We start from the raw sequence: 25,247 nt of genomic DNA, 5'->3' as shown, positions 1-25,247 counted from the left end.
ATATATATATATATATATATATATATATATATATATATATATATATATATATATATATATATATATATATATATATATATATATATATATATTGTACTTTTCTTTTTTTTTTTTTCCACAGAGGAACATTTTATATAATGCTGGTGTTTTTGCAATGAAGCTCTGTAACTTTCAATCACACCTTACTGACAAATCATTATTATGTCCTTGAACCCTGTTTGCAATATTTGCATTTGGTTATCCTTTCTGTCCTGTGGTAAATTACTGTGTCATTACTGTGGCAATAAAATACTGTTCATGAACAAAATAAACTAGAAAATTAGTTAAACCTATTGAATTTAAACTACTTATGGGTATTAAAAGCTGATTAGAATAAGTTTAGTTAGGTGGAGTCATGAATTGTAAAATTATCACCTTCATAATTAAAGTTCTGAAACATGAATTTTTGTCATGCATATGTTGTGTAGCCGTTACCCCCTGCATAATAGTTTAATATTTTTGTTTTTCCAAGTCAGTCCTTCAAAAGTTTATTAATTATTTATTATTTTTTTTTTTATGCAGACAACAAAACCCTCATCATTGTCACTTAGATAAACATATATATCCCAGTGAAGAACCTTTGTTCACACATGAGGCTCCCTCTACATCCTTAATTATTCACCTACATTTTATTTTTTCTGTCTTGAGATGTATTAGTTTGATGGATATTAATACAAAGGTTCTGTGGTGAAATAAATGTAGACTCAACACTTGCGATTGTTAACATTGTGAATGGTGTAATCTCATACCACGTGTAGGACTAGTACTTAGATCACTCTGATGGGTGATTCAGCTGCATTTTATCTTGTCTTGTGTTCTGGTAAATACACAAGATGAAAAATGTGGCTCTGAAAGAAAACTATAAACCAATGATGCAGTCAGACACTGCCTTGTCTGAATGACATGTTCATCTCAGCTATTTTAATAAAGGAAAGTCATGAAACTTAACTCAGTGTTTAGTGAAGGTGATCAGGTATGGAATAAGGTAAACTGTTGGCTATGTATAAAGTAATGTGATGTTTACTGATGTACACTGTGTACATTACTTCCTCAAGTTTTGAATGAATAACTTTTTGTTATGCTAACTCTTGACTGTCAGCATAAATGAAGTAATAGTTTTTTAATGTTATATCCCTGAAGAAAACTAATATGATACAATCCTGAGATGTATACAGCTTTCTGCCAGAGCATTAGATGTTATAAAAATGTCTTGGCACAGTGGGTTTATTTGTTTATTCTTTTTTTGTTTATACATTGTTTATATTTCAAAAGTCCTTACATTATTTTTCATATATTTGCAGACTTTGGGGTAGATATATGAATACTGTTGTAGCGCTGTCAAGATGAGTCAAATACTTTTCTTGGCCTTTCACCAGTGCTGGTGCGAAGAACTATTAAGTGCCAGCTATTTCAGAGGAATAATATAAAATCACTGCTCTTGGCATTGGGTATGTATTAAGACACTATACACATTACACAGCGATTTTGAAGGTGATGTGACACTGACAGAAAACAGTTATCATGTTGTTACAAGTGAGTTTTACAAATTATTGTTAACATATTTTGTCAATAACCTATTTATCTGTATCCCAATCTTAAGGTACTGTCTGGTGTAGTTATGGTGCCATTTATTTTATCTTATATAATTGTCATTTTTTAAGCTCTTCATTGTGTTTGTATGTACTGGAGTGTGTAAATATATGGTGTAATAATGCATTGAGAGCTTATTACATTAGATACTTAATTGTTTCCTGTAAATCGTAAAGCACAAGGTTTGTGCAGTGTACAGTATAATTATTTATTACATACTTGTTATAAGAATATAAAACTTATGTAACATGGTTTAGTTCATGACACTGAAACTAAACTTTAAATATGTTAATACTTCAGAATTACTAACAGTGGGGCCTTGCCAAAATATGGGTGGGGAATCCAAGTTGACTTGATGTGATTTGTATGTCCTTGGAAGTTTCATGTTTCTTTAAACTTTTTGTATTATTGTACCCTTACAGAATGATTATTTTTCCCTTTCCTCTGTGTCCAGATCAATACCTGTTTATCACTCCAGCCCAGCCAATGGTGAAATGAGGTTTCTGCAGCTGTAGGCATTGTAAAATTCTATTGAAAGATTACCAGTTTGTTTGCCTAATGTATACTGTTGAATATTTTGGTAATAGCTGATCATAGTTTAGCTATAGTTGTTCAATGAGGTATTTTGTTTTTTGCTTTGTTAAATGAGGTTTATGTTCAAAATACATGAACTTAACTGTATTGTGTAAGACTAGAATCACCCTTCAAGCCCTGTGCTGCAGTACCACACACCCACTGTGCTGTGGGTGGGAGTCCTTTATGGCCTTAAATCACATTGCTACTATCTCATGGTTAAGGTTTACCTAAAAGGGTTTAACATTTATTTGTGTTTATTCTTCCTGTTTGTTTTTTTTTTTTTTTTTTTTTTCCACAGGTATGTATTTAACTACATAGAAGTTATAAAGGCCTCATACAGAGATAGTAGCATGCTGGTCTTGATTATGAAAGCTAATTTTCAGCATATAATTATATGACCATTAACTGGAGACATTTGTACAAATTCATGATATGTTTTTAGGAAGAATATTATTTAATGACAATAAAGATGCAATATCTGTTTTCCTTTACAAATGAATATTGAAGGTTAGATGCTTTGAATATATATATATATATATATATATTTAAATTTTACCATCATAGCTACAGAAGAACTCAAGTGAATGTTCTTGCTACTACTGCAAACCATTTGTTTGTTCAAAATGTCTGTAGCTGTCACTAACAGTCTTAAGTCTTTGATTTCAATGGCACCACAACTACAACCCGTTCTCAGCAGACCTTAATACCTGCAGCTTCAGAGGTGCCACGGCACATCCTCGGAGACCCTCCCCTCTCTAACCCTGTATTGTAAATACAACACTATCTTAAAACTCTATGGCCATTATTAATTGTCCTGATTACTTGTACTTTTCTGTCATTCATTTATTTTATTAAATGCAGTGAACTTTTCTCTAATTGGCCTATTTGCAGTACGACTTTTGATGTCTTACCACTAGAATTTTGATTTTCTCTTAATTTCAAGGAAAGAGGGGTGAATTAGCTATTTTTCAGTGCCACTTTGCAAAGAGAATTTGACATTGATTGCCATAGCAGTGTAAGATACTATTAAAGACGTGTCCGTATAAAATGATTTATATATAATTTGGCACAATGAATATTTTTATCAAGTTATGAGAAAACCCTCGTCACATAAATTGATATTCTGCAAGTATGAGCAATATAGCAAAGGACCTACGGTATTATTATTTTTCTATTCTGAGTTGACATTAGTATCACAGGCCTCTTGCTATGCTGTTCATAATTACTTGCAGAACAATCATTTACATAATGAGGATTTTTTTTCTTATAACATGATAATAATAGCTTCATTATGTCCAAGTATGTACAAATCATATTTAATATGACATGTCTTTAATATTATCTTGTATTGCTATGCCAAATAATATTAAATTGACTTTGCAAATTTGCACTGAAAAATAGCTGTCACCCCCTTGCCCATGAAGTTATGACAATTTAAATTTTGTGGTGATAAGCATTAAAACACCCTACTTCGAGCAGGCCAATTATCGAAGTGTGCATGTGATGAAAGAAAACCAGCCATAACTTTCAATATGCTCTTTGAAGCATGTTAATTGTCCATTAACATGATAAAATGTTTTCCTATTCTCATGTGTATTCATATGATTAGTAAGCTTCATAGGTGAGTTCTGTTTTCATCCCCTCTTATTCATACTTCCTATACCTCTTTACCAAAATCACAACCTTACTCAACGTCAACTACATGCTATGTTGTAATGTCAACCTTTATCTTTCTAGTTTCATCACCAAGATAGATTTCCTAGCCCACTCTGCAGTTATCTACTTAAGTATAAATTGGCAATTCCACTGGTATAATATAATTGGAAAGAAAAACTGTCACTATATGAGACATTGGGAAACCCCATCCCATCCAATTTCTTGGATACTTTAACTGTTGGCAAATTTACATATTCTGTATGATTTCATTTGACTGCTTATCACCCAATTTGATCATGTACACAGACAATTTTCTTCCCATTATATATTATCTACTATATTATCCCACATACCAATTTTTCATTTATATGCTAAATAAGAAAACAATGGAGCATATTTCCCTAACGCCATTTTTAATTTCAGATTTGAATATCCCATCCTTTTCTGCCAATGTCATTCCAGAACAATTCATGACAATCATTATAGTTCCCAGAATTCCAAGTTAATGTTATGAATGAAGGAAGAGCTGAAGAATATATATTGGAAGAAACAGAAAAGTGGACAGGTAAGAACACTGCAGAAAATTAAACCTGTAAATGATAAATATTGCAAAGGTAAGGCAGGTACAGAACTCGGTGGTTAAGTAAACTTTTATAGTACACAAATACAGCTTGAATTAGAGTGCAGATAAGGGACAGTTCAAAATATGTTTTTCCTACAGTCATACCTTGGTTTACGAACTTAATTCATTCTGGAATTTTGCTCGCAAACCAAAAAACTCATAAACCAAAACTAAGTGTAGTGCTGAAAACACAAAGATCGCACACTAGAGTACAAACATAAGCAGACACGAGCACGAGGGTACCTCTGCGAGTGTACAACTGTACAACGCAGGCTGAGACCCCTTTCCCATTGTTTTCCGCTCTTGAGCGCTCTCCTCTTGCGGCGAACAAAGGGAACTCACGCTTGTGTCTCCGCCTTGTATACAAACAGGATGCTCGTACACCAAGTCACCACACTTAAACCAAGGCCTTTTTTTCTCATAAATCAAAACACTCAGCAAAGTAAGGCACTCATAAACCGATATATTACTGTACTCAGAATTGAAGGCAAAGGACAAAAAACAGCTTTTGGTGACAGAAGCACCGAAATATAAATGAATAGAAGACAAAAGTAGAAAGATACACAGCATGACATTTCAAAAGACCAGCAGGTTACACAAAGCCAGTAACTATTTATTTCACTCTCAGAAACAGATGAGGTGTTCTTCCTGGTAATGTATAAGCTTTTTACTTGCTTACACTTGCTAGTAATTCTATTAAGTGATATTCAACTGAATCTGGCCTTCTGCCTCTATATAGGTCAAAATTTACTCAGAACATAAGTAAGCTGTGACGTATAGGAGGTCCTTCGCCTCTGCATCTGTTTCCTCCAGACCGGCTGCTCTCGACACGTTGACAGCGAGGCGGGGACACGTAGGACGATACACAGCTAGTTTTGAGTCAAATTTGACCCTCTATGTACTTTACATCGGGACGTAACCTACACCAATGGAAACAGAAATGCGCGTAGATTCAGGATCCGTGCTTGAAAAAGTGATGCGATGAAAAATAGCTGAGTACTATGGTGTTGAAGGGAAATAAGTGTCAGAAAATGTTTGCGCTATATTATTTAGCCCCTAATTTCGCACATTTTTTTTCATATCATATCAGTTTCAAATTTATTCTAGCGTGATGCAGAATTTTCTCAGGAAGACGATGGTGGTCTCAGTTTTTCTTCATATTAAATGGTTGTGGCAGAAAACCGGATGAGAATGAGGTTTGTGAAGTCGTCGGTTTTGGATGGCCATTTTTTTTGTTTTTTTTTTTTTTTTGCCTATTGCGCCGGTAGGCTTCTTCCCGGTGGATCCTGATGGTCGGTCCAAGGCTTCTTCCCGGTGGGGCCTGATGGTCGGCCCAGCTCGTTCTGGCGCAGGCGAGTGTTTATAGTGGCGCCATCTTGCATTGGCTCATGCTGCCCCGCCCGGAGCTCATCTTTAATCCTAGAATCTAGAGTCCGGGTTGATAGGTGGTCTTCTGGACAGCATGTGGGTAGTTTTAAGCAACTCGGCGGCGGCTGAGCTTGATGGCACCGGTCGGGGATTGAACGCGGGGCCGTCTCGCTATCTGTACAGCCACCGCCTCTCCTACAAAGATGCGAGAAATGCCTCTCGCAGAAATAAGTCGCTCTGCTGTCCACTACGCATGCGCTCTGGGGAGTACTCAGCCAGAAAACCTATTAATTAATTTGCCTGGTTTTGCCTTAGTTTGTCCACCTGTGATCTTTATGAAGGTTGATATTGCCCGCAGGAAAACAAAACACCGGACCAACAGACCAAACAAGCAGGAGCTGAGTGAACATCAGTGTGGGGTAAATCTTTCTAAAATTTGCCCTATTCGTTTGATATAAAGCATTCTCATGATTAAAAGTGTTTCCCTCATGTTTGTGCCAGGTATTGAAGACGAAATAGGACACGTAAACGATAGCGATGAGTGAAATATATAAAAATAACTCAGGTGGACCCCTTTGGGCGCGGGCTCCCGTGGCCACCGTTACCAGATTATCGTACTCAAAGCATCGTATTTACCGGTTTCTGACCCATAACTATTGCCACAAAACACTAATAATTAACCATTTTAACGGTAACTATGCATAAAGCCAGTTATTGGGGTGAAGAAGACAGTTTTGGGGTCGGAAATCGGTAAACATTCTTTTTAGTTTCATGGTGCTACCTACACATGTATTAATAGTTGTATAATCACACACTGTCCTGCCTGGGGGTTGGGATGGCATGTTCCTCCCTTCTCCCTTGTTGTTTACCTGCAACAATAAATTATCAATCAATCAATCAAGAGGCTGAGTACGACAATATGGCATCGTCGCCCGTGGCCGTGGTTGGCAGCACTGCGGGTCTGACAGGTGAGCGGCACGGCACCTTCCCCAGACACCTGTTAGCCGCGCCACGGGGAGGATGTTTACCGAGGCTGTTCGCGTCGCCAAGGAGTCACATCCCAAGACTGTCACCAAGCCGGTCAAGTATGGCACGGCGGGGTTCAGGTCGAGGTGAGTGTGCGTGGTGCATCACTGGGGAGACATTGACCACCAGCTTGGAGTTACGGAATTTAAGTTTTTTTTTTTTTTTTCTCGTGTGAACCAGTCCGTGCAGAGGTCAGGCGACAGGTTTTGGCCGCCCGGTGCCGGGGAGGACACAGACACCGCCTCACGTAACCCACAAACTTGCCTGCCTAAGATATACCATGATAGTAACCTGTCGTCACTTATTAGTAAACAACCACCTCCAGACTAGTATTCCATTGCTAACATAGATGTGCAGCCCGTCACCACACTCTTGGGGTGGGCTGGTGGGGAGCAGACGCACCTCCACACACTGAGCCTAAAATGATCTGGAAGCCATGAGTAATGACTATGTGAGGGACCGCCACTTAGTCTGTATGTCTGACGTCACTACCTTTAGAAGCGTGGACAGTCAAGAGCGAAAATGGATAGGGAGAAAGAAGTAAGTACTGGGGCATCCTTTCCCATGCACCACCCACCCGAGCTGTCAACATGGCTCAGGTGACTGCAGGTGCAACAAACCAGGTGGAGCTGCTAATTAGTATGTTTGCATGATCTTGCTTCAAAGAAAATAAGGGCACTAATTAAAGGAATTCTTTGGTCAGACTTTTATTACTATTGACTTGAACTCCTCACCTTTCTTCAAACTTATTGAAGGAAGAAATACAAAATAGTAAAGTGATAATGAATAGATTTGAAAATATCTCAACACCACAAGCCTTAAAGATATGGCTAGTTCAGTGTCATGCATTGCAGAGCTGAGATGACCCAACATTTTTATCAAATCTTGGCTTTGTATTGCATGACACAAAGTGCTAGCCAAACCATTGATGCTTGCAGTGGTTAAAGATATTTTCCAATACACTCAGCATTGCTTCATGCACAAATAATGCCTGTAACTCCAAGGTGAGCTGAGTCATACATGTGCAGTTGTTGATTGAAATTAAATGTTTAGACATCTTTTGGACAACTCTACCCCCTTTTTAATCTGATATATATATATATATATATATATATATATATATATATATATATATATATATATATATATATATATATATATATATATATATATTAATTATACTTGGCATGACCATAACAGTCCTCAAATAATAGAACAGTTGACAATGGATGACAGTGATAATTAAGAGAACAATGAAAATATCTGCCTGAACTTTTTTTTTTTTTTTTTCTCTAAATGTGTGTTTTATAAGTACCATACCAGATGGAAATATCTCATACTCATGATTGTCCAGACTTGGCATGTAATTACTCAGCACCCTCTAAAATGAAAGGCTCCATATCAGATATGGATGGCGTGAAGAATGATAAGGCCCTACTGATATGTAACTGATAAGACCAGTGTTGGGATTTTTATATTTAATCTCTTAATTATGAATGTAGGTATGTATTAAAATATCATTGCTTAGTTGTACAGCTATGCTGCCAAACTTAAGTATTTTCCAGATGGTCTTTCAATTAACAACCTAACATTCTATTAATCTTTTGTTTCACTGGGACTGACTGAGTAAACGCATCAAATTCATCTTAGGACAAAGTAGCTGATGCTTGCATGCTTAATTGATTTCCTAACCATGACCACATCCCAGTTTGATTCAGGTACCTTTTCTAATAAGCACCAAATTTCATCTTTGGCATATGGAGAATTATACAAAGACTAATATATACCCATTTGCCTTTCAATGACTGGGATATTGAATTTGCCTTCCAATGAAATGTTTTCTTACTTGTGCCAGATACTCTCTCTGCCGAATGAGAAATATGTCCCATTAAAACCGATACACACATCAGCTTACCCCTCCTTGTGTGTCAAGTCTTCCAATGTACTTACCCACCAAAGAGCCATCTTTGTACAAAATATGAATTTTTACATGGTGCCCATTAAAGAAATTAGGCAGATGTCAGTGGTACTCAGGAGTCCCCATCTATGAACCAAAAATGTACCCAGGTTGGACCCTACTTCTAGTGATGACCCAAAGAGCTGTCTTGATATTTTGTCTGAACTAAACCTCATCGTAACTTGAGGACTATCCATAGATTTTGAGTTGCATTTCTTTAATATTATCCATATTTGTTCTGCAATTTTTTTCAAGAGTAACTGATATATATATATATAATTATTCCAGGGCAGAGGAACTGGACTTTGTCATGTACCGCATGGGCCTCTTAGCAGCCATGCGTTCCAGGGACACAAGAGGTAAGCAGCCTATAGTAGCTACTCTAAAATTTGCATCGGCATGATTGCAAATCAACTTTTTAAGTCCCATTTTATATTATAGTTTGCTTAAAATCTTATTTGATATTTTCCATTTTAAAAGTTATTATTCACAAACAGATTAAAATTAAATAATGTTGTTTTTATGAGGTCAGTTATCAATATCCATAATTATGTTGAGATAAAATGGTAGTAAAGAAGTTTGTCATAATGAACTTTGAACATTTTGCTCCCCTCATATGGAATGCAATGTACACCCACACTAGCTAATGACAAGTTTTAACAAGAATCTCTATCTTTTAGCGGCCATTGGGGTCATGATCACGGCCTCACATAACCCACTACCTGATAATGGGGTAAAACTGGTGGACCCTCAGGGGGAGATGCTAGCCCCAGCGTGGGAGGCGCATGCTACCACCTTAGTCAATGCCACTGACAACGGGATTGCTGAGGCTCTGGAGGCTATCACCAGCGCTGCAAAGATCAACACAGAGAATAAGGCAATGGTCATTGTGGGCAGAGACACTAGGTACAGATGCTGTATTTTTTATCACTTCAGTAATTACTTCTGAAAAATCTCTCTCTCTCTTTCTCTCTTTATTTATTTAAACACATGTTTTCAAGCACTCGTAAGGTTTACTGATATCACACTGTCAAACAAAAAAAATCTTCGAAGCTCATTTCTGAGAAATAAAGTAAGTTGTGGTTAAACAATTTGCATCTCCTTCCTCAGTTTAGATCAGATCTTTACATACGAGATATCTATGAATAGTTGGAGAAAAAAAAAGGAGCTGTCAGCTTTTTGGTCTTAAAGCAATTAGGAACGTGTCAATGATTTTTCAAAGTAAAAATTTCAGGTTATTTAAAGTTTTTTCCCCAGTTATAAACAAAGATAGAGAAAAAAAGCAGAGCACTGAGACCTGCAATATGCTTCAAAGTGTACATGGTTAGAAAATAAAAGATGCTGAGCAAAAATCCTCGGAGATACAATTATTCAAAACTTTTTTTTTTTTTTTTTTTTTTTTAAATTATTGACCCGATCCAAAAAAAATTTATGGACTGGGCTTTTTATTTCCCTAAATAAAGCTCAATTACAAATAAAAATAATAAAATTTGCAAAAAAGTGCAGCCAGTAAATTAGATTTTAGGTGGGCAGTCCCCTCAATTACCTTTAATCCATGGGAGATATACACTTCTTAAGATAGTACAGTACCCTTTATGTAATGCTTTGGCTCCCTAAACATAATGAAGTAGTTTATTTTGTAGGATTTTTTATTACAAAAAGTTTGGTGCATAGTTTAGAATTGCCCTTTTTGATTATTGTCTTGATATTCTTTCTCATCATCAGCTCTGGGTTGTCATTTAGGTTATTCTGCTCATTTCCTGTAAGAATTTTTTAGGATACAGGATGGTCTAAGTTAGTATTTATTTAATAATTTATTTGTATTTTGTCACCATACAGGCCGAGCAGCACCAGCCTCCGAGAAGCAGTGTTGGCAGGTGTTGCTGCAGTGGGAGGGGAGGTGATGGATCTAGGGATCATCTCTACACCTGTGCTGCACTATGTTGTCACCTGTCACAATGATAGTGGCGAGTATGTGTCGCTGTCTTATGTATTGGGATGGTCATTCGAGTGTATCATGCAAATTGATTCCAACGTTTGCTGAGAAAATATGTAGCATGCATTTTCATGTACATGAGGATTTTATTTTCTGGGGGCATTTCCAATAGAAGTCTACTTGGTACAAAACAAATACGTATAGTTATAAGAGAAGGATAATTGTTTGGTAATCAAGTGACATCAAGGATGCTGTGAAGAATGAAATACAATAGAAAGTTGATTAAAGAAGAATCAATTTTAGGTTACTAGTTCAACAGGAGGTTCTATATAAGGGCAGTATTCTAAATTTTACATCTGTATTAAATGTGACCTCAACATTGCTTTTCCAGCACAAACTGGGTGATGGTACCACCATTTTTATGTTATCAAAGGGTAATAAATGAAGAATGATCAGAAAGAAAACTATTCCCAAGGTATGGTGAGCCAACTGTGGAAGGGTATTACAAGAAGATATCCCAGGCCTTTGTCAGCCTCCGTTCGCATGGCTCCTCCTCTGCAAACTATGAGCCTGTGGTCCTGTTTGATGGAGCAAATGGTGTTGGAGCACTTGCCATGGAAGAGTTCATGAAGCACCTACAAAATACTCTCAAGGTCACCATCTACAACAAAGAAGGAATCCTCAATCACATGTGTGGAGCAGACTTCGTCAAGGCAAGTTGTGATGCATTCAATTTTTGCTGTTCATAGGGTGTGTATCTTTTATATGGTTAGCTTATTACTGCTGATTACAGATTCTATAGGGATTCTTTTTGTATATTTGAGTAGTTGTTTTGAAGGGCCACAGAGCAATAGATAAGCTTGCTCAAGAAAGGGCTCAGTTGTTAGGGTGAATGTTACCTTTGGGACGTCATTCAAAATGACCTACGGATCCTGGGCTTAAATAAAGAGGCTGATAACAGTTGAGTAGAATAGAAAGTCACAATTTAGGTGAATCAGGTTAACACTTACCAGCATGTACTGAGCCTTTCCAAATGATTAGAGAAACAAATAGAGCTAAACAACCCTGACCAAGAAACAAGGAAAAATAATACCAGATACCTAGATAAATTTTTCTTGTGTGTATATGTTGGAAAGCATCTGATGTTAATATGGTTTCCTATTCCCAACATGTTATATCTTTCTTTGGGACCAACAGGTACAGCAGAAATGGCCTGAGGGTGTGCCCCAAACCATTAATGTACGGTGTGTTTCTGTGGATGGAGATGCAGACCGTGTTATCTATAGCTTCTTGGACACCAATAAAGGGTTCCACATGTTAGATGGTGACAAGATTGCTACCTTAGTCGCAGGCTACTTGAAGGAGTTGCTACAGAAGTCAGGTTGGTGTAGTGAAAGCAATTTTATTTATAACTTATGTGACAGAAGTAGAAATTATTAAATTCTTTCTCTTTGTTTATATTATTAGGTGATTGAAGAAAGAAAGAAATTTGAAATGAATATTACACATCCCTCAATTTAATGGATTAAATTTGGAATCAACTAGTTTATTATTGAAAAAAGTCCATTGCTTGGTAGTACTGTACTGCACTGTGTTTGTTGGCATCCATTGTTATTGTTTTGGGTGTTGATTTTGCTCATAAATTCTTGTGGTGATAAAAAAATACTAAAGCTAATAATCCATGCAGTATATTTCAATTTTAGTATGAGGTCTAAGCACACACTCCCCAAACCAAGCCTTGTCTTAGTCATCAGCTGTGCACTGCTAGTAATGACAGACTTACCTGAAAATTGAGCAGGTTGCCTTCCACATGGTACTGTTGTTACAGTATGGTATACTACAATTTTCTGCTGGTCCAATAGAACATTGCAGACATGTACTGCATGTCATGTGTGATTTAGAGGTAATGCTGCATTAGCATATAACCCTCTGTATAATTATAATCATAATAATATAAATTACCATCAGCTACCTCAGTACCTTACAGATGCAGAAAAAGTAGTCAACATGATCCCAGTTCTAAAAGTTGAAAAAGTAACAAGATATAGGGGGAAAAAGATCACCCTGTGAAGCAGACTATAATGGCTATCAGTTCACCTCTTTGCCATGCATCTCCGTGGCAATGGCAACACTTTACCACTCGTTTATCAATTTTTTACAATTTTAGTGTTGCCTACCACAGAACCGTGTGTGTAAACCACTTATTTTAAGGCCAAAATTGAAATAACCATATCTTCAGAAATGGTACCAGCCCTCGGCTCAAATATTCAGGAGACAAAACACCTCATGTTGAATTCTGGTATTCACAAGGTAGATACAGGGGGGGTCAATGACGCATTTGCCATTTTCTTCATGGCAATGGGGGTTATATTATGCCTCTTCTTCCCTGTAGAAGGTGGTGTAGTAGGAGTAATTATGGTGGAAAAATGTACAGAATCTGGGAAACAACAGAGTAACAGACAGCCAGCTGGGTGAACAAGCTGTGAACGGTGAATCTCGCGAGTGTCTGCATGGGTGCAGAATTTGACAGTTCGGTGCACCATTTTCGTCAATTTTTTGGTATTTGTTAATTTTTTCCCCCAATTTATCTAGATGTTACCCCAAAAAAGCTAAAATTGACTCAACTGAAAATTATCAACCATTGAGTTGATACAAGAGGAAAGTTATTTGAAGGTTACCACCAGTTGAATTTTTGCCTACAGGAAATCCACTGGAAGCAATAGAAAGGTATTGCTTATGCACAACTGCTGTAAGGGCTCTTAACCCTTTCCTTGCGTGCGGTGCGGACGCGACTATCCCCTCAGGCACAGTCGGGTAGCCCAATGGGGGGTCTCTTTTAACCTCTGTATCTCAAAAACTATTCATCACAGCTAAAAACCAAAAACACCACTGGAAAGAGGAGGTTCAGATCTATAGGAGTCGGTTATGTATGCCTCTCTTGCGAACGTACATGCATGTTCAGGGAGTGTTGAATGTTAACACTTACGGTCGGTGTGTGCGGGATGATCAGCCATATTGAGGGAACTGCGGACATCTTTCCTTCAGACTCTGGCAAGGGAGTATTGCCAACTGCAAGATTTACAACTATTTGGTCAAAGAATCAGTCAGGTGATAGGTGAAGCTATGCAAAAATGCTGCTATATTGGGCAAGAACATCCACCAGTTACTCGTCCATAGATTTGCCACGCTGGGCTGATATGATTTTCCACCAAATTTAGTGAAGAACCCACTCAATTGGCAATTCTGTGTTGTGAGAATTAGTGTTGGAACACTCATACGCGGGAGATTTTAGTGCGGGTGGAGCTCACAGTGAGCATTTAGCAACACCAGCAAATATGCCTAACGCTCGCTGCGAGCGTTTAGCAATGAAAGGATTAAGAGCAATATATATAGACACCAAAGGATGTAAATTTCAGCTGGCATGGGTTATTCCTTGTAGGTGCCAGATAGTCAGGTTATTACTGCATCCCTTTCCTAAGAATGAGACTAGATATTATAACAATTTTTTTTTTTTAAGAATTGGTAAGGTATAAGTTGGGTGCATAAACTATAGCTGTGTGTTGCGGCAGTGCTCAGTCCTCCTTGACCTCCACCTGCAATTGCAGCTTCTCTGACTCACTCTCATGTTCTCCACAGTTGAGAGAAAGAACCTATTTACAGTGTGAACAAGTACTTTTAGACTAATCCAATAATTAAGGGTAGGTTTGTCAGAGCTGAAGCAAGGAAATTCCCTGTGCTGGCCCTGCTCAAAAGAACTTCATAGCTGAGTCTGACTTTAGTTTCATATATAATTTATACTTAATACCAAATTTAATTGACAACTTCAAAGTTTGGAAACAATTAGTTCCTCCCATAGTTGCTAATAAATGTGCACAATCTCATTACATTGAGACCATAATATAAAAATTAAAATTTATTCATTATGTATTTCAGAGCAGAGGCTATAGGAAGATTTAATATAATCCATTATTTACAGGGTTAGCACTGAAGCTTGGCCTTGTCCAGACTGCCTATGCTAATGGAGCCTCCACAGCCTACATTAATGACCAGCTTGGGGTTCCTGTGGCCTGTGCCAAGACAGGAGTTAAGCATTTACACCACATGGCCCAGGAGTTTGATATTGGCGTTTACTTTGAGGCCAATGGTCATGGTACTGTTATTGTCTCCAGCACAGCAAGACAGACCATCAAGGCAGCTGTTCAAGGTTTGTGTATATGTGACAGATGAGCTGTGAAAGCATTATTATGTTACAGTTAAAGTAACAGTCTTTTAATTCCTTTAATTAGTTTCACTGTGCTGCTTTTGTCAAGTATCATAATAGTCCAGGCGCTTAGGGGAACCATCGTTCAGATTTGTCTACAAGCATGAAATTTGGCACAGATGTAGATGATGTCATATTGAACCAATTTCTTGAGGGCGCCAAAGACGATAATCACTGGGGTCGCCATATTTGCAAAATCTAATATGGCCGCCACTCGATATTTCATTTTGCCATAACTTCACAACCGAAAGGCATAAAAAGTCAAGTAAAAGCACTTTGTATGGGTTTTTGACCTCAAGGAATCTAAATCTGAGCTCAGATTTCACATAGCGTATATACTTTTGCCAATCTAAAGTTTTTATTGTATATACATTTAGTGGTTCAGTTTGTTTCTTTACATGTTCACTAATGAAGAAATTTTATGAGTCTGTTCTTAGTGGACTGTCACTGTAGAAGGTATTTGTCTAAGTATCATCATTATTGATACACCCGGCTTCGCATTTGCACAGCCCGGTGCATCGGACTCCAGCTCTGCTACATTTACAGTTTCCTGTACAAGCCCGTTCGCAGCCACAGTGCAGCAGGATGGAACATGCTTTACTGGCATCTTCAAGTGTTGTCCAGTGTGGTAACCAGATACCAGTGTTTTCTTTTTGCCAACCCCATGCGGTGAAGTTAGGAATAGTCTGGTGAACTGAGGTTGCCTGTTTCCAGTAGAAGCTTGCTTGAAGCAGAGCCCGCTTGAGATGTTCAAACAAAGCTGCTTGTGTGGGTGGAATGTTTTCCAAGGTTTTTCTACCACTTGTGAATAGACGATGTCTAACCGTTGACCCTGGTCAGTCCACATCCCTTGCTGTACATGATGACCACAAATCGTTCCAGATTCTGCATGTGTAGAGAATCGAGGCTGAGGAGGTTTGGATTATTGGTCAATGCCATCAGTGTTTCTGTGAGTCCTGGAGTGTTTTGCCAAGATGTCCAAGCAGTTTTTTTGCCACATCCAAGGAAGTGTGATGTCGTGTCACACCCTGTTATTGCATGGAAAAGGGGCAACGCGAGAGATCTGGAAGGTCCAAGGTGAGCACAGATGTCATGGATGGGGATGTCACGGACATTTTTGCCACTCCCAAAACAAACCCACAGCTCCAAGAAACCAAGGCTTGAGAAGAAGTGTATGGCAAGGACCACCACATCACTATCAACAGTACGAACAATAGCTATCTTGTGGCCCTGGGCTGCTGCATGTGCCAGATGAAGGAATATCCTCGTATCGGCCTCGGCATGATTATAGGGTTGGAGTGCTGACACGTCGGCTTGTCTGTTGGATAGAACATTTTCGCCTTTGGTACTGAGCAGGAGTTTCCTGCCCCAGTCATTCTTGACTATCTCCTCACTCAGGAAAATGAACAACTCCTCCTTGTTGTCGTTGTTCTTGAGGAATCCACTGTTCCAATCATGTTTTGGGATTCGTGTGCTGCCACTTCCAACCCTAGTTCGTGGACCTGTACCACGACGTTGATGTGTGAGTGACTTCAAACTCTCTTCTGGATAGGTGTCCCATATGGCATCAATGCGGGAAACTGCTGGATTTATCTGGGATTTCAGGAACGGGATCATATGTTGTGTAGCATACTCGGCAAATGTTTTTGCTGATGTAGGTCGCACCATGTGAATAACTGCTGCCATGTCCAACACAACAATCGTTGCACGCCTAGCTTGAGATGACCGACCAGTTGGAGCTTTGATGCATTCCAGAATATCAGACTTGCTGCCGGATCTAAGTGAGCCATAGTCAGCCAAACTTGGTGGTTCCCTTTGATTTTCAAAGCGAAAAAACTCTTCCACATCAGCATCTGGTCGTGATTGAAGTGACAGGAAGAGTTGTGTGATAAGAGTCATGTTTTTCTTCTGTGTACCACTGGCTTTGTTGCCTTTCTTGGATAAGTGAGGTCGATTGGCAAAGGTCAGGATGTTGTTACGTCGGATAGTGTTGGACACTGGCACAGTTGCCTTGTCGAGTGTTTGTGCAACATATTGTTCATGAAGATCTTTGCCAACTTCATGGACTTGGCAGAGAGATGTGACGACTTCTTGATCCATGACTTCTTGGGTGTCAAGCGCAACAAGTTCCGAATCAGCAATAAAAGGATTTCCTAGCTGTTTGATATTTTCAACAAATGACAGGACATCTTTCCTGTATTTTACTTGCAAGCTGTGTGCTTCTTCATGATGAGCAGTGCTTGAGCTCGGGCTGTCCAAAACCGTCTCAAACTCTTCAACACACCGGGAACAATCTGGACCCGTCAGCATGTAAAGTGTGAGCGCTTCAGGATTTTCATACAGCCCAGCAGCCCCACCATGAGCTTGAAGGCTCTTGTTCGACTGTTCATGAGACTGATCCTTCCCAATAAGGCTGAACTCAGCATATGGGATGTGCTATGCAAATTTTTGAGCTCGGATTTGGATTCCTTGAGGTCGAAAACCCCTATAAAGTGCTTTTACACGATGTTGTATGACCTTTAGTCGTGAAGTTATCGCAAAATGAAATACCAAGTGGCGGCCATATTGGATTTTGCCAATATGGCGGCCCCAGTGATCATCGGCTTTGGCGCCCTCAACAAATGAGTTCAGTACGGCCTAACCTACATCTGTGCCAAATTTCATGCTTGTAGATAAATTTGCACAAAGTCTCCCTAATATTTCCCTAAGCGCCTGGACTATAATCATGGATGTCACCAGCCATTAAAGCAGATGATTTAACCTCTCAAGTCCTTAAGACCAATATGCACTTTAATCCTCTCGCACACGATGATGCGCTTCGCGTCATCAAAGGGTAAAAGGTCCTGGCGCACGATGATGCAAAACGCATCATAAAAGTTAAAAAAATTGATTAAAAATTAAGTTCTCGGTGAAAGTGCGTCAAATTTGGGAGTGTCATTTGTTGGGATAAGTTTCTTAATGGTAACATATGGCAACCTTTCTAAGGAGTGTAGATGAGGAGCTTTGAGCGATTTTTATTTGTTAGCCTACTCTGACGTTCGAGGAAAAAAATAGTCGCATAAGGATTTAGAGGATACCATAAGAATCCTCACTAAATTCTGCTTCGAAACATATATTTGCCTAAATAGTTGGCCCAAAAAATTTCGAGCTAGTTAGTGGGGAAGAGTTGGTACTTCGGATTTATTGTCTACAATACTCTATACAGAGACTTGAAACAAGTTTGTATTGTTTATATATATATATATATATATATATATATATATATATATATATATATATATATATATATATATATATAAATATATATATTTTTTTTTTCCTCTATTTGTAGGTGCATGTTCTAGTACAAGTCTTTATGAAGCCATTGATACCAAATATATTGGAGTACGATATATATGTGAGAGTAAAATACGACCAGGAATGTAGAGTATCGCGGCAGCAAAATAAGGCCGGTCGGGCCTGAGAAATGTATGATGAGTGGAACAGAAACTTATTGGAAACTTATGGTGTGCGAGAGGGTTAAACAGATCATTCTTAAGTCCATTAAGTCTTTATTGTTACAATAATCTATTTCATATTACCAAAACATTTATGTTGTTCCAGCTAAAAACCAAAATGCTGAGAGATTGGCTAAAGTGCTTGATGTCATAAATGAGACAGTTGGGGATGCAATCTCAGACATGTTGCTGGTGGAGACAGTGCTGCATGCACGAGGCTGGTCAGTGCTGGACTGGAATACTGCTTACACTGACCTTCCAAACAGACAGATGAAGGTAGGTATGTCAGTTTTACCAAATAAAGTACCCAGGTACTTATCTTGCTTATACTTCACCATATTCCTCTCATCTTTCTGTCCTCATATTGATGAGCATGAGTATCAAGTAAGTCACTAATCAACACACTACATGACATCCTATTTTATGAATGTAAACTCAATTTGTATTTTGATTATGATTAAAAGTTAATTCTTTCAGGTAATGGTGGCTGACAGAGCAGTAATCACCACCACAGATGCAGAGCGAGTTTGTGTTACTCCAGAGGGTTTACAGAACACCATAAATAAAATTGTGTCCAGCTTCCCCAAAGGTAGATCCTTTGTACGACCCTCAGGTACGGAGGATGTTGTCAGGGTCTATGCTGAGGCTTCAACTCAGGAGGAAGCAGACAATCTTGCAGTTCAAGTTGCATGTGCAGTGTATGAGCAAGCTGGTGGTGTAGGAGACAAGCCAAAAGGTCCTGGCTAAGAGTTTTAGGGGCTACTATTGCTCAAACTTAATAGGTTATGAGATGGCTCATTCAGGAAAATAAATGAGGTTGTGAAGTATTTTTTTAAGTAATGGTGAATGTCTTGAGTTTTTTCCTTGCATATGCATAGTCATTGGGCCTGCATACTGTAAAATTTATGCATAAACCAATATACTAAGTTTTGCAGATGCTATGTAAAAGAAGACATTCTTTAATCATATTTCATTGGATTTAATGGACTAAATCTATATTCACATGACACAATGTGTAAATCTTTGATTGACACACGATAGACTGATTAACATTACTCGTGTCTTACCTTAAATTCTCGGGGTTCAATGTTTGTTGTATGAGAGTAATGGAATCATTCAATTTAGCGTAATTCCTTTTTATTGTGGAAGGCTTGCGTTAATACACAAAATACAGTTTACTATACCAGTGAAGATTTGGAATATTTAAAGGTTCTAATTACTGCAGCTATAATTTGTAACATTTCATTAATTGGTGATGGGAATATATAGTGTTGGTTCTTAATGTATATCATAAGGATCACAGCTTTATCATCATAAAACTAGAGTGCTGCCAGCCAAGCAGTTTCCTATGCCCCAGCTCCTTCCTTGGGTCATCACTGATTAACTAGTGATTGGGTGATGGATGGGGCAGGGCTTAGGGAACTATGTTCCGTTCCATCCCAGAAAAGAAATCTGCATTCAGCAATCCTTTCCCAAATTGTCACAGTCCGAGCATTCCTGTCAGTCGATAAGGAATTGATATATAGCAATGCTAAAGACAACAGAATTCATTAAAAACAATTGAATACATTGTATTTACATTTTTCTAGTACCATCTTTATATGGTAATGGAATATTCATATGGTATTGGTAGATGTCTGTGTCATTATTACATATTCTTTACTGCACAGAATACCTGCACTATTGCCTACATATATCCTGTATGTTTATCATTATACAGATAATACTCGTTACATGTATTAATATGTTAAGAAAACGTAAATAGAATGTTTTCAGTGAATTCTGTTGTCTAGCATTGCTATATATCAATTACCTATTGACTGAAAGGAATGCACAGATTGTGACAATTTGGGAGAGTTGCTGATTGCCCATTTCTTTTCCAAGATGGATTGGCCCATAACCGGCAGCTTTGTGATTCTGTATTTATTACCGATTCTGGAAACTCAAGATTTTTCTTTTCCATGGGTGATTCACCCAACACTTTTTGATGGTGCTCTCTTTTGCTGGCCTTCCACATTGTGAGGTTTTCATTTTTCTGTATCTTGGAACAGTGAAACCACAAGAGTGTTGACAGGATTTATTTAGTTCATTCAGCAGTTTTATTGTATATAGATTCAACATTCCTGGTTATTTCAGAGGTTTTGAAAGGCATCTGTAACTGGGTCTAGTGCCTTAAAGGGAGAATTAACATGACAAGCTAAGATAGTTGATTAATACATGTTGGAAGGTCTAAAAGACCCATTCACTAGGCATCAAATTATGCAATGTGTTGCATACCCTTTGCAGGAACCAATGGTGCCAACAGTATATATATATATATATATATATATATATATATATATATATATATATATATATATATTTTTATATATATATATATATATATATATATATATATATATTATGGTATGGTATGGTGCCCATCTTGTATATCAGCCCCCCCCCCCCCCTCACCTGGAGCTGGATCCACCACTGCAGTAGGGTAACTACTACAGACCAGCTGAGGAAATGAGATAAAATTTTCACATAGTGTAATTACCCTACTGCTGGAAACAATTTCTGCAATGAGTTGTACAACACATCACAGAACTTGATGCCCAGGGTGAATGGGGCTTAATGGATTTTCAAATAGGATTCTCATCAAGAAGGTACAAACTGCAGTTTTTATATGTACCCTTTTATAATTAATGTATATTGAGACCACTTTAAAACTGCCACAGTATTATAATTGCGTATAATTCACCTCTTGGTCTGCTGCGGGTCTCTCTCGAGACAGCCAGCCGTTCCCCTACGGAAGAGCACAGAGCTCGTAGTACCGATCTTTGGGTAGGACTGAGACCACTCACACACAACACACTGCGACAACGAGGTCACAACTCCTTGCCTGACGTCACGTACCTACTCACTCCTAGGTGAACAGGGGCTACATGTGAAAGAGGATAAACCCAACTTGTCTTCACTCGGTCGGGGAATCGAACCCCGGTCCTTCTGGTTGTGAGCCAGACGCTCTACCCCTGAGCTACCGGGCTGTGTGTGTTTATGTATATACACACACATACCTACATGCTAATTTACAAATTGTGGAATAAAAATGGAAGTAGATCACGAGGAGTTATTGCTAAGAACACCAGCAACACACGAAGACACAGTAAAAAATTGAGAAAAGGAAGATGGAACAGACTAAGTGAGGATGTAGTATTGGCGAAGTTTGGACAAGTACAGATATGGAGAGAGGACCACATGAGCGTAAGCCCAGTGTACCATAATGCCTGAAACAATAACAACGCATTAGATGATGTAAGCCTGAGCACCAAATGAAGGCAATTGTCGAGCAATTTGCCATACAAGAATGTTTTACAAGAAACTAGGTGAGGCACTTCAAAGATGGTGGCAGTAGGGGTATGCTGAAAACCATAGCTGGGCGTTATCGCGATACTATATCGCTGATAACAAAATCGGGTTATCAGCCATCCACTACGTATTTAAATATATATCGGTATCTTCGTTACTTTTGTAACCAAACTAGCGATAATCGCTACTTTTTTCAGCCTAAAAAAAAAAAAAAAAAAAAAAAAAAAAAAGTCTCCTCCCTACTGTGCATGCGTGGCCCGGTGTTGTATGAAAAACTTCGGGATATGAAATACTTTTGGTGAAGAGATTTCATACTAAGATCATCAACATTAAAACACTAGGTTATTATTTGATGTTAGACTCAAAAATAAATATATCAAAGAGAAAAATCATTTAACTTTGCCCCAAAAATTATTATTCACTGCCTCAAATTTGATATTCCATATTCATTTGTGAGCATGCCATGGTATTGAAAGTGCCCGGTGATGTGTCATTTGGTGTCCCATCGTCAAAAGCTGGCGCTTTTGTTTACAAACACTGGTCTCTTGTGAACTGCGCATGTTCAGACCAGTAAGCATAGCCCTGTACAGTCTTACAAAGCTTTTTAACACATTAAGAGTTGCTGGAAGGCTGAATCAGACATACAGTACCACCATCCTCGCTGTTTCTAGAACGATACTCTGTACATATAAATACAATTCGTACAGTGTCGTTCTAGAAACACAGAGGATGGTGGTAGTGGTAGTGTATGTCTGATTCAGCTTTGTGAGACTGTACAGGTCTACGCTTGCTGGTCTGAGCATGTGCAGTTCACGAGAGACCAGTGTTTGTAAACAAAAGCGCCAGCTTTTGACGGTTGGGATGCCAAATAACACAACGCCGGTTCAGGCGTTTCTAGTATTACCGTCCATATGTACTTACGTGTCAATGTGTGGTTTTCAGGCTTTGTAAGTTTTCTAAAATGCAGATAATGAAAATTTGAATTCATTTATGTTTTTTATTTGAAATATCAATATAGTATCGTTTTTGCCTTTTTTTTTCTTTTTTTTTTTTACAGCTAAGGAGACAGTTCAAGGGCATAAAAAAAAAAAAAATAAATAAAAAAAAACGCTACTCACTGCTCCTGAATAGAGGTCAAAGGAGTGTCCAAAAAGAGAGGTCAATTTCGGGAGGAGAGGTGTCCTGATACCCTCCTTTTGAGAGTTCAAGTCATTGGCAGGAGGAAATACAGATGAAGGAAGATTGTTCCAGAGTTTACCAGCATGAGGGATGAAAGAGTGAAGATGCTGGTTGACACTTGCAAGTATAGGGACAGTATAGGGATGAGCAAGAGTAGAAAGTCGTGTGCAGCGAGGCCGCGGGAGGGGGGGAGGCATGCAGTTAGCAAGTTTAGAAGAGCAGTCAGCATGAAAATATCGATAGAAGATAGAAAGAGAGGCAACATGGCAGCAGAATTTGAGAGGTAAAAGACTCAGTATGAGGAGGAGAGCTGATGAGACGAAGAGCCTTTGACTCCACTCTGTCAAGGAGAGCTGTGTGAGTGGACCTCCCCTACACACGAGATGCATACTCCATACGAGGGCAGACAAGGCTCCTGTAAATGGATAGCAACTGTGCGGGGGAGAAGAACTGGCGGAGACGGTACAGAACACCCAGCCGCGAGGAAGCTGATTTAGTAAGAGATGAGATATGAAGTTTCCAAATGAAAATAATCAGATCTTTTTATGTAAGTTTTGTATTCATAAAATTTAATGTTTTGAATCCTTTATGAAAATCTTACCTCTACCATATAATTATCATAGTTTAAATGTTAGTGTTGAAGAAGGTGATAGCTGGGTGTTGTCAAAGAATAGGAATAGGGGATAGTTGTTTGGAGGATTGTGTCGAGTGGATAGGTGGAGAAACTGTGTTTTTGAGGCACTGAAGGACACCAGGTTCCTCTTGCCCCAATCGGAAATAATAGTAAGGTCTGAGGCTAAGCATTCTGTTACCTCCAGCCTTGCATCGTTAAGTTCCTGTAGAGTGGGTCTTCTATTAAAAGAAGTTGAGTAATGCAGAGTGGAGTCATCGGCGTAAGAATGGATAGGACAGTTCGTTTTGGAAAGATCATCATCAATGAACAACAGAAAGAGAGTGGGAGATAGGACAGAACCCTGTGGGACACCACTGTTGATAGGTTTAGGGGAAGAACAGTGACCCTCCACCACAGCAGAAATAGAACGGTCAGAAAGGAAACTGGAGATAAAGGTACAGAGAAAAGGATTGAAACCGTAGGAGGGTAGTTTGGATAGCAAAGATTTGTGCCAGGCCCTATCATAAGCTTTTGATATGTCCAGCGCAATAGCGAAGGTTTCACTGAAACGGCTAAGAGAGGATGACCAAGAGTCAGTTAGGAAGGCAAGGAAATCACCAGTAGAACGCCCCTTGCGGAACCCATACTGGCGATCAGATAGAAGGTTAGAAGTGAAAGGGTGCTTTTGAATCTTCTGGTTAAGGATTGATTCAAAAGCTTTAGATAGACAAAAAAATAAAGCTATAGGGCGTTAGTTTGAGGGATTGGAATGGTCACCCTTCTAAGGCACAGGCTGTGCAAAGGCATACTTCCAGCAGGAAGGAAAGGTAGATGTTGACTGGCAGAGACGAAAGTTTGACCAGGCAGGGTGCCAGCACGGAAGCACAGTTTTTAAGGATAATATGAGGCACTCCTAGAGAGAGCGAGAGAGAGAGAGGACAGATCACCTAGTCTGGACCATAGAGTCTGCATTTCTATGTAAATCTGTGTAAATCACCCCGCACAAACCCTTATAGGGAAACACGGACATTCATGATTACAAACTGGAAGCAAAGAGAAAAATAAGGATACACAGAAAAATCAGAAATACAAAAAATAAAGACAATAAGGACTAAATAAGTACACAATAAGGATACAAAGGAAGGAGGATCGAGGTATACACGGAAGACAACATGGCCTCCGCGGCTTCCACGTTCCCCTCCCAAACCTTCCCTTATTTCCTCGACCAGTGACTCAACACGTGCACAAGGGGCCACTAACCAGGTCTTGATGGAAGGTAGGTGGTGTCTGCAGCTGTAGAGTTGATAATACAGGTAAATAACGCAGGTAGTACGGGTAAAACAAGGCGGAGATGGAGGAAAGTATCGGTAAACAGCACCAGCGCCGCCGCCCACTTGTCAGCGGTCCGGTGTTACGAGAAATACCTCCTCACAGAAATAAGTCGCTCACTCCCCCCTACGCATGCGCCTTGAGGAATACATAGCAGGAAAAAAACATATGCATTTGCCTAGTTTTGTTCACCTGTGATTTTTCTGATGGTTGATATTGCCCGCCGGACAATAAGACACCAGACCAA

General features: G+C 38.8%; 1 protein-coding gene across 1 annotated transcript; it reads left to right on the top strand.

Annotated features, from left to right (window-relative positions):
- The first annotated feature begins 6,808 nt into the window (after positions 1-6,808).
- On the top strand, positions 6,809-22,866 carry LOC127007424 (phosphoacetylglucosamine mutase-like). The gene is made up of 9 exons (XM_050878423.1): positions 6,809-6,963; positions 9,123-9,193; positions 9,515-9,740; positions 10,674-10,805; positions 11,246-11,483; positions 11,968-12,151; positions 14,747-14,974; positions 18,635-18,804; positions 19,006-22,866. Exons 1-9 carry the CDS (start codon positions 6,872-6,874, stop codon positions 19,273-19,275), a joined length of 1,611 nt encoding a protein of 536 aa, XP_050734380.1. The 5' UTR covers positions 6,809-6,871; the 3' UTR covers positions 19,276-22,866.
- The last annotated feature ends 2,381 nt before the right edge of the window (positions 22,867-25,247 follow it).

Source organism: Eriocheir sinensis, chromosome 3 (genome assembly GCF_024679095.1).
Source record: "Eriocheir sinensis breed Jianghai 21 chromosome 3, ASM2467909v1, whole genome shotgun sequence".
Lineage (NCBI taxonomy): Eukaryota > Metazoa > Arthropoda > Malacostraca > Decapoda > Varunidae > Eriocheir > Eriocheir sinensis.
The sequence above is the reverse complement of the archived record's forward strand: the minus strand, read 5'-3'. Positions and strand labels throughout refer to the sequence as shown.

What these genes read in the sequence shown, in the direction of transcription:
- LOC127007424 (XM_050878423.1), top strand. Translation starts at nt 6,872, where the DNA reads ATGTTTACCGAGGCTGTTCGCGTCGCCAAGGAGTCACATCCCAAGACT. An exon ending in ACGGCGGGGTTCAGGTCGAG is followed by an intron (nt 6,964 to 9,122) that starts GTGAGTGTGCGT and finishes TAATTATTCCAG; the next exon opens with GGCAGAGGAACTGGACTTTG. An exon ending in ATTGTGGGCAGAGACACTAG is followed by an intron (nt 9,741 to 10,673) that starts GTACAGATGCTG and finishes GTCACCATACAG; the next exon opens with GCCGAGCAGCACCAGCCTCC.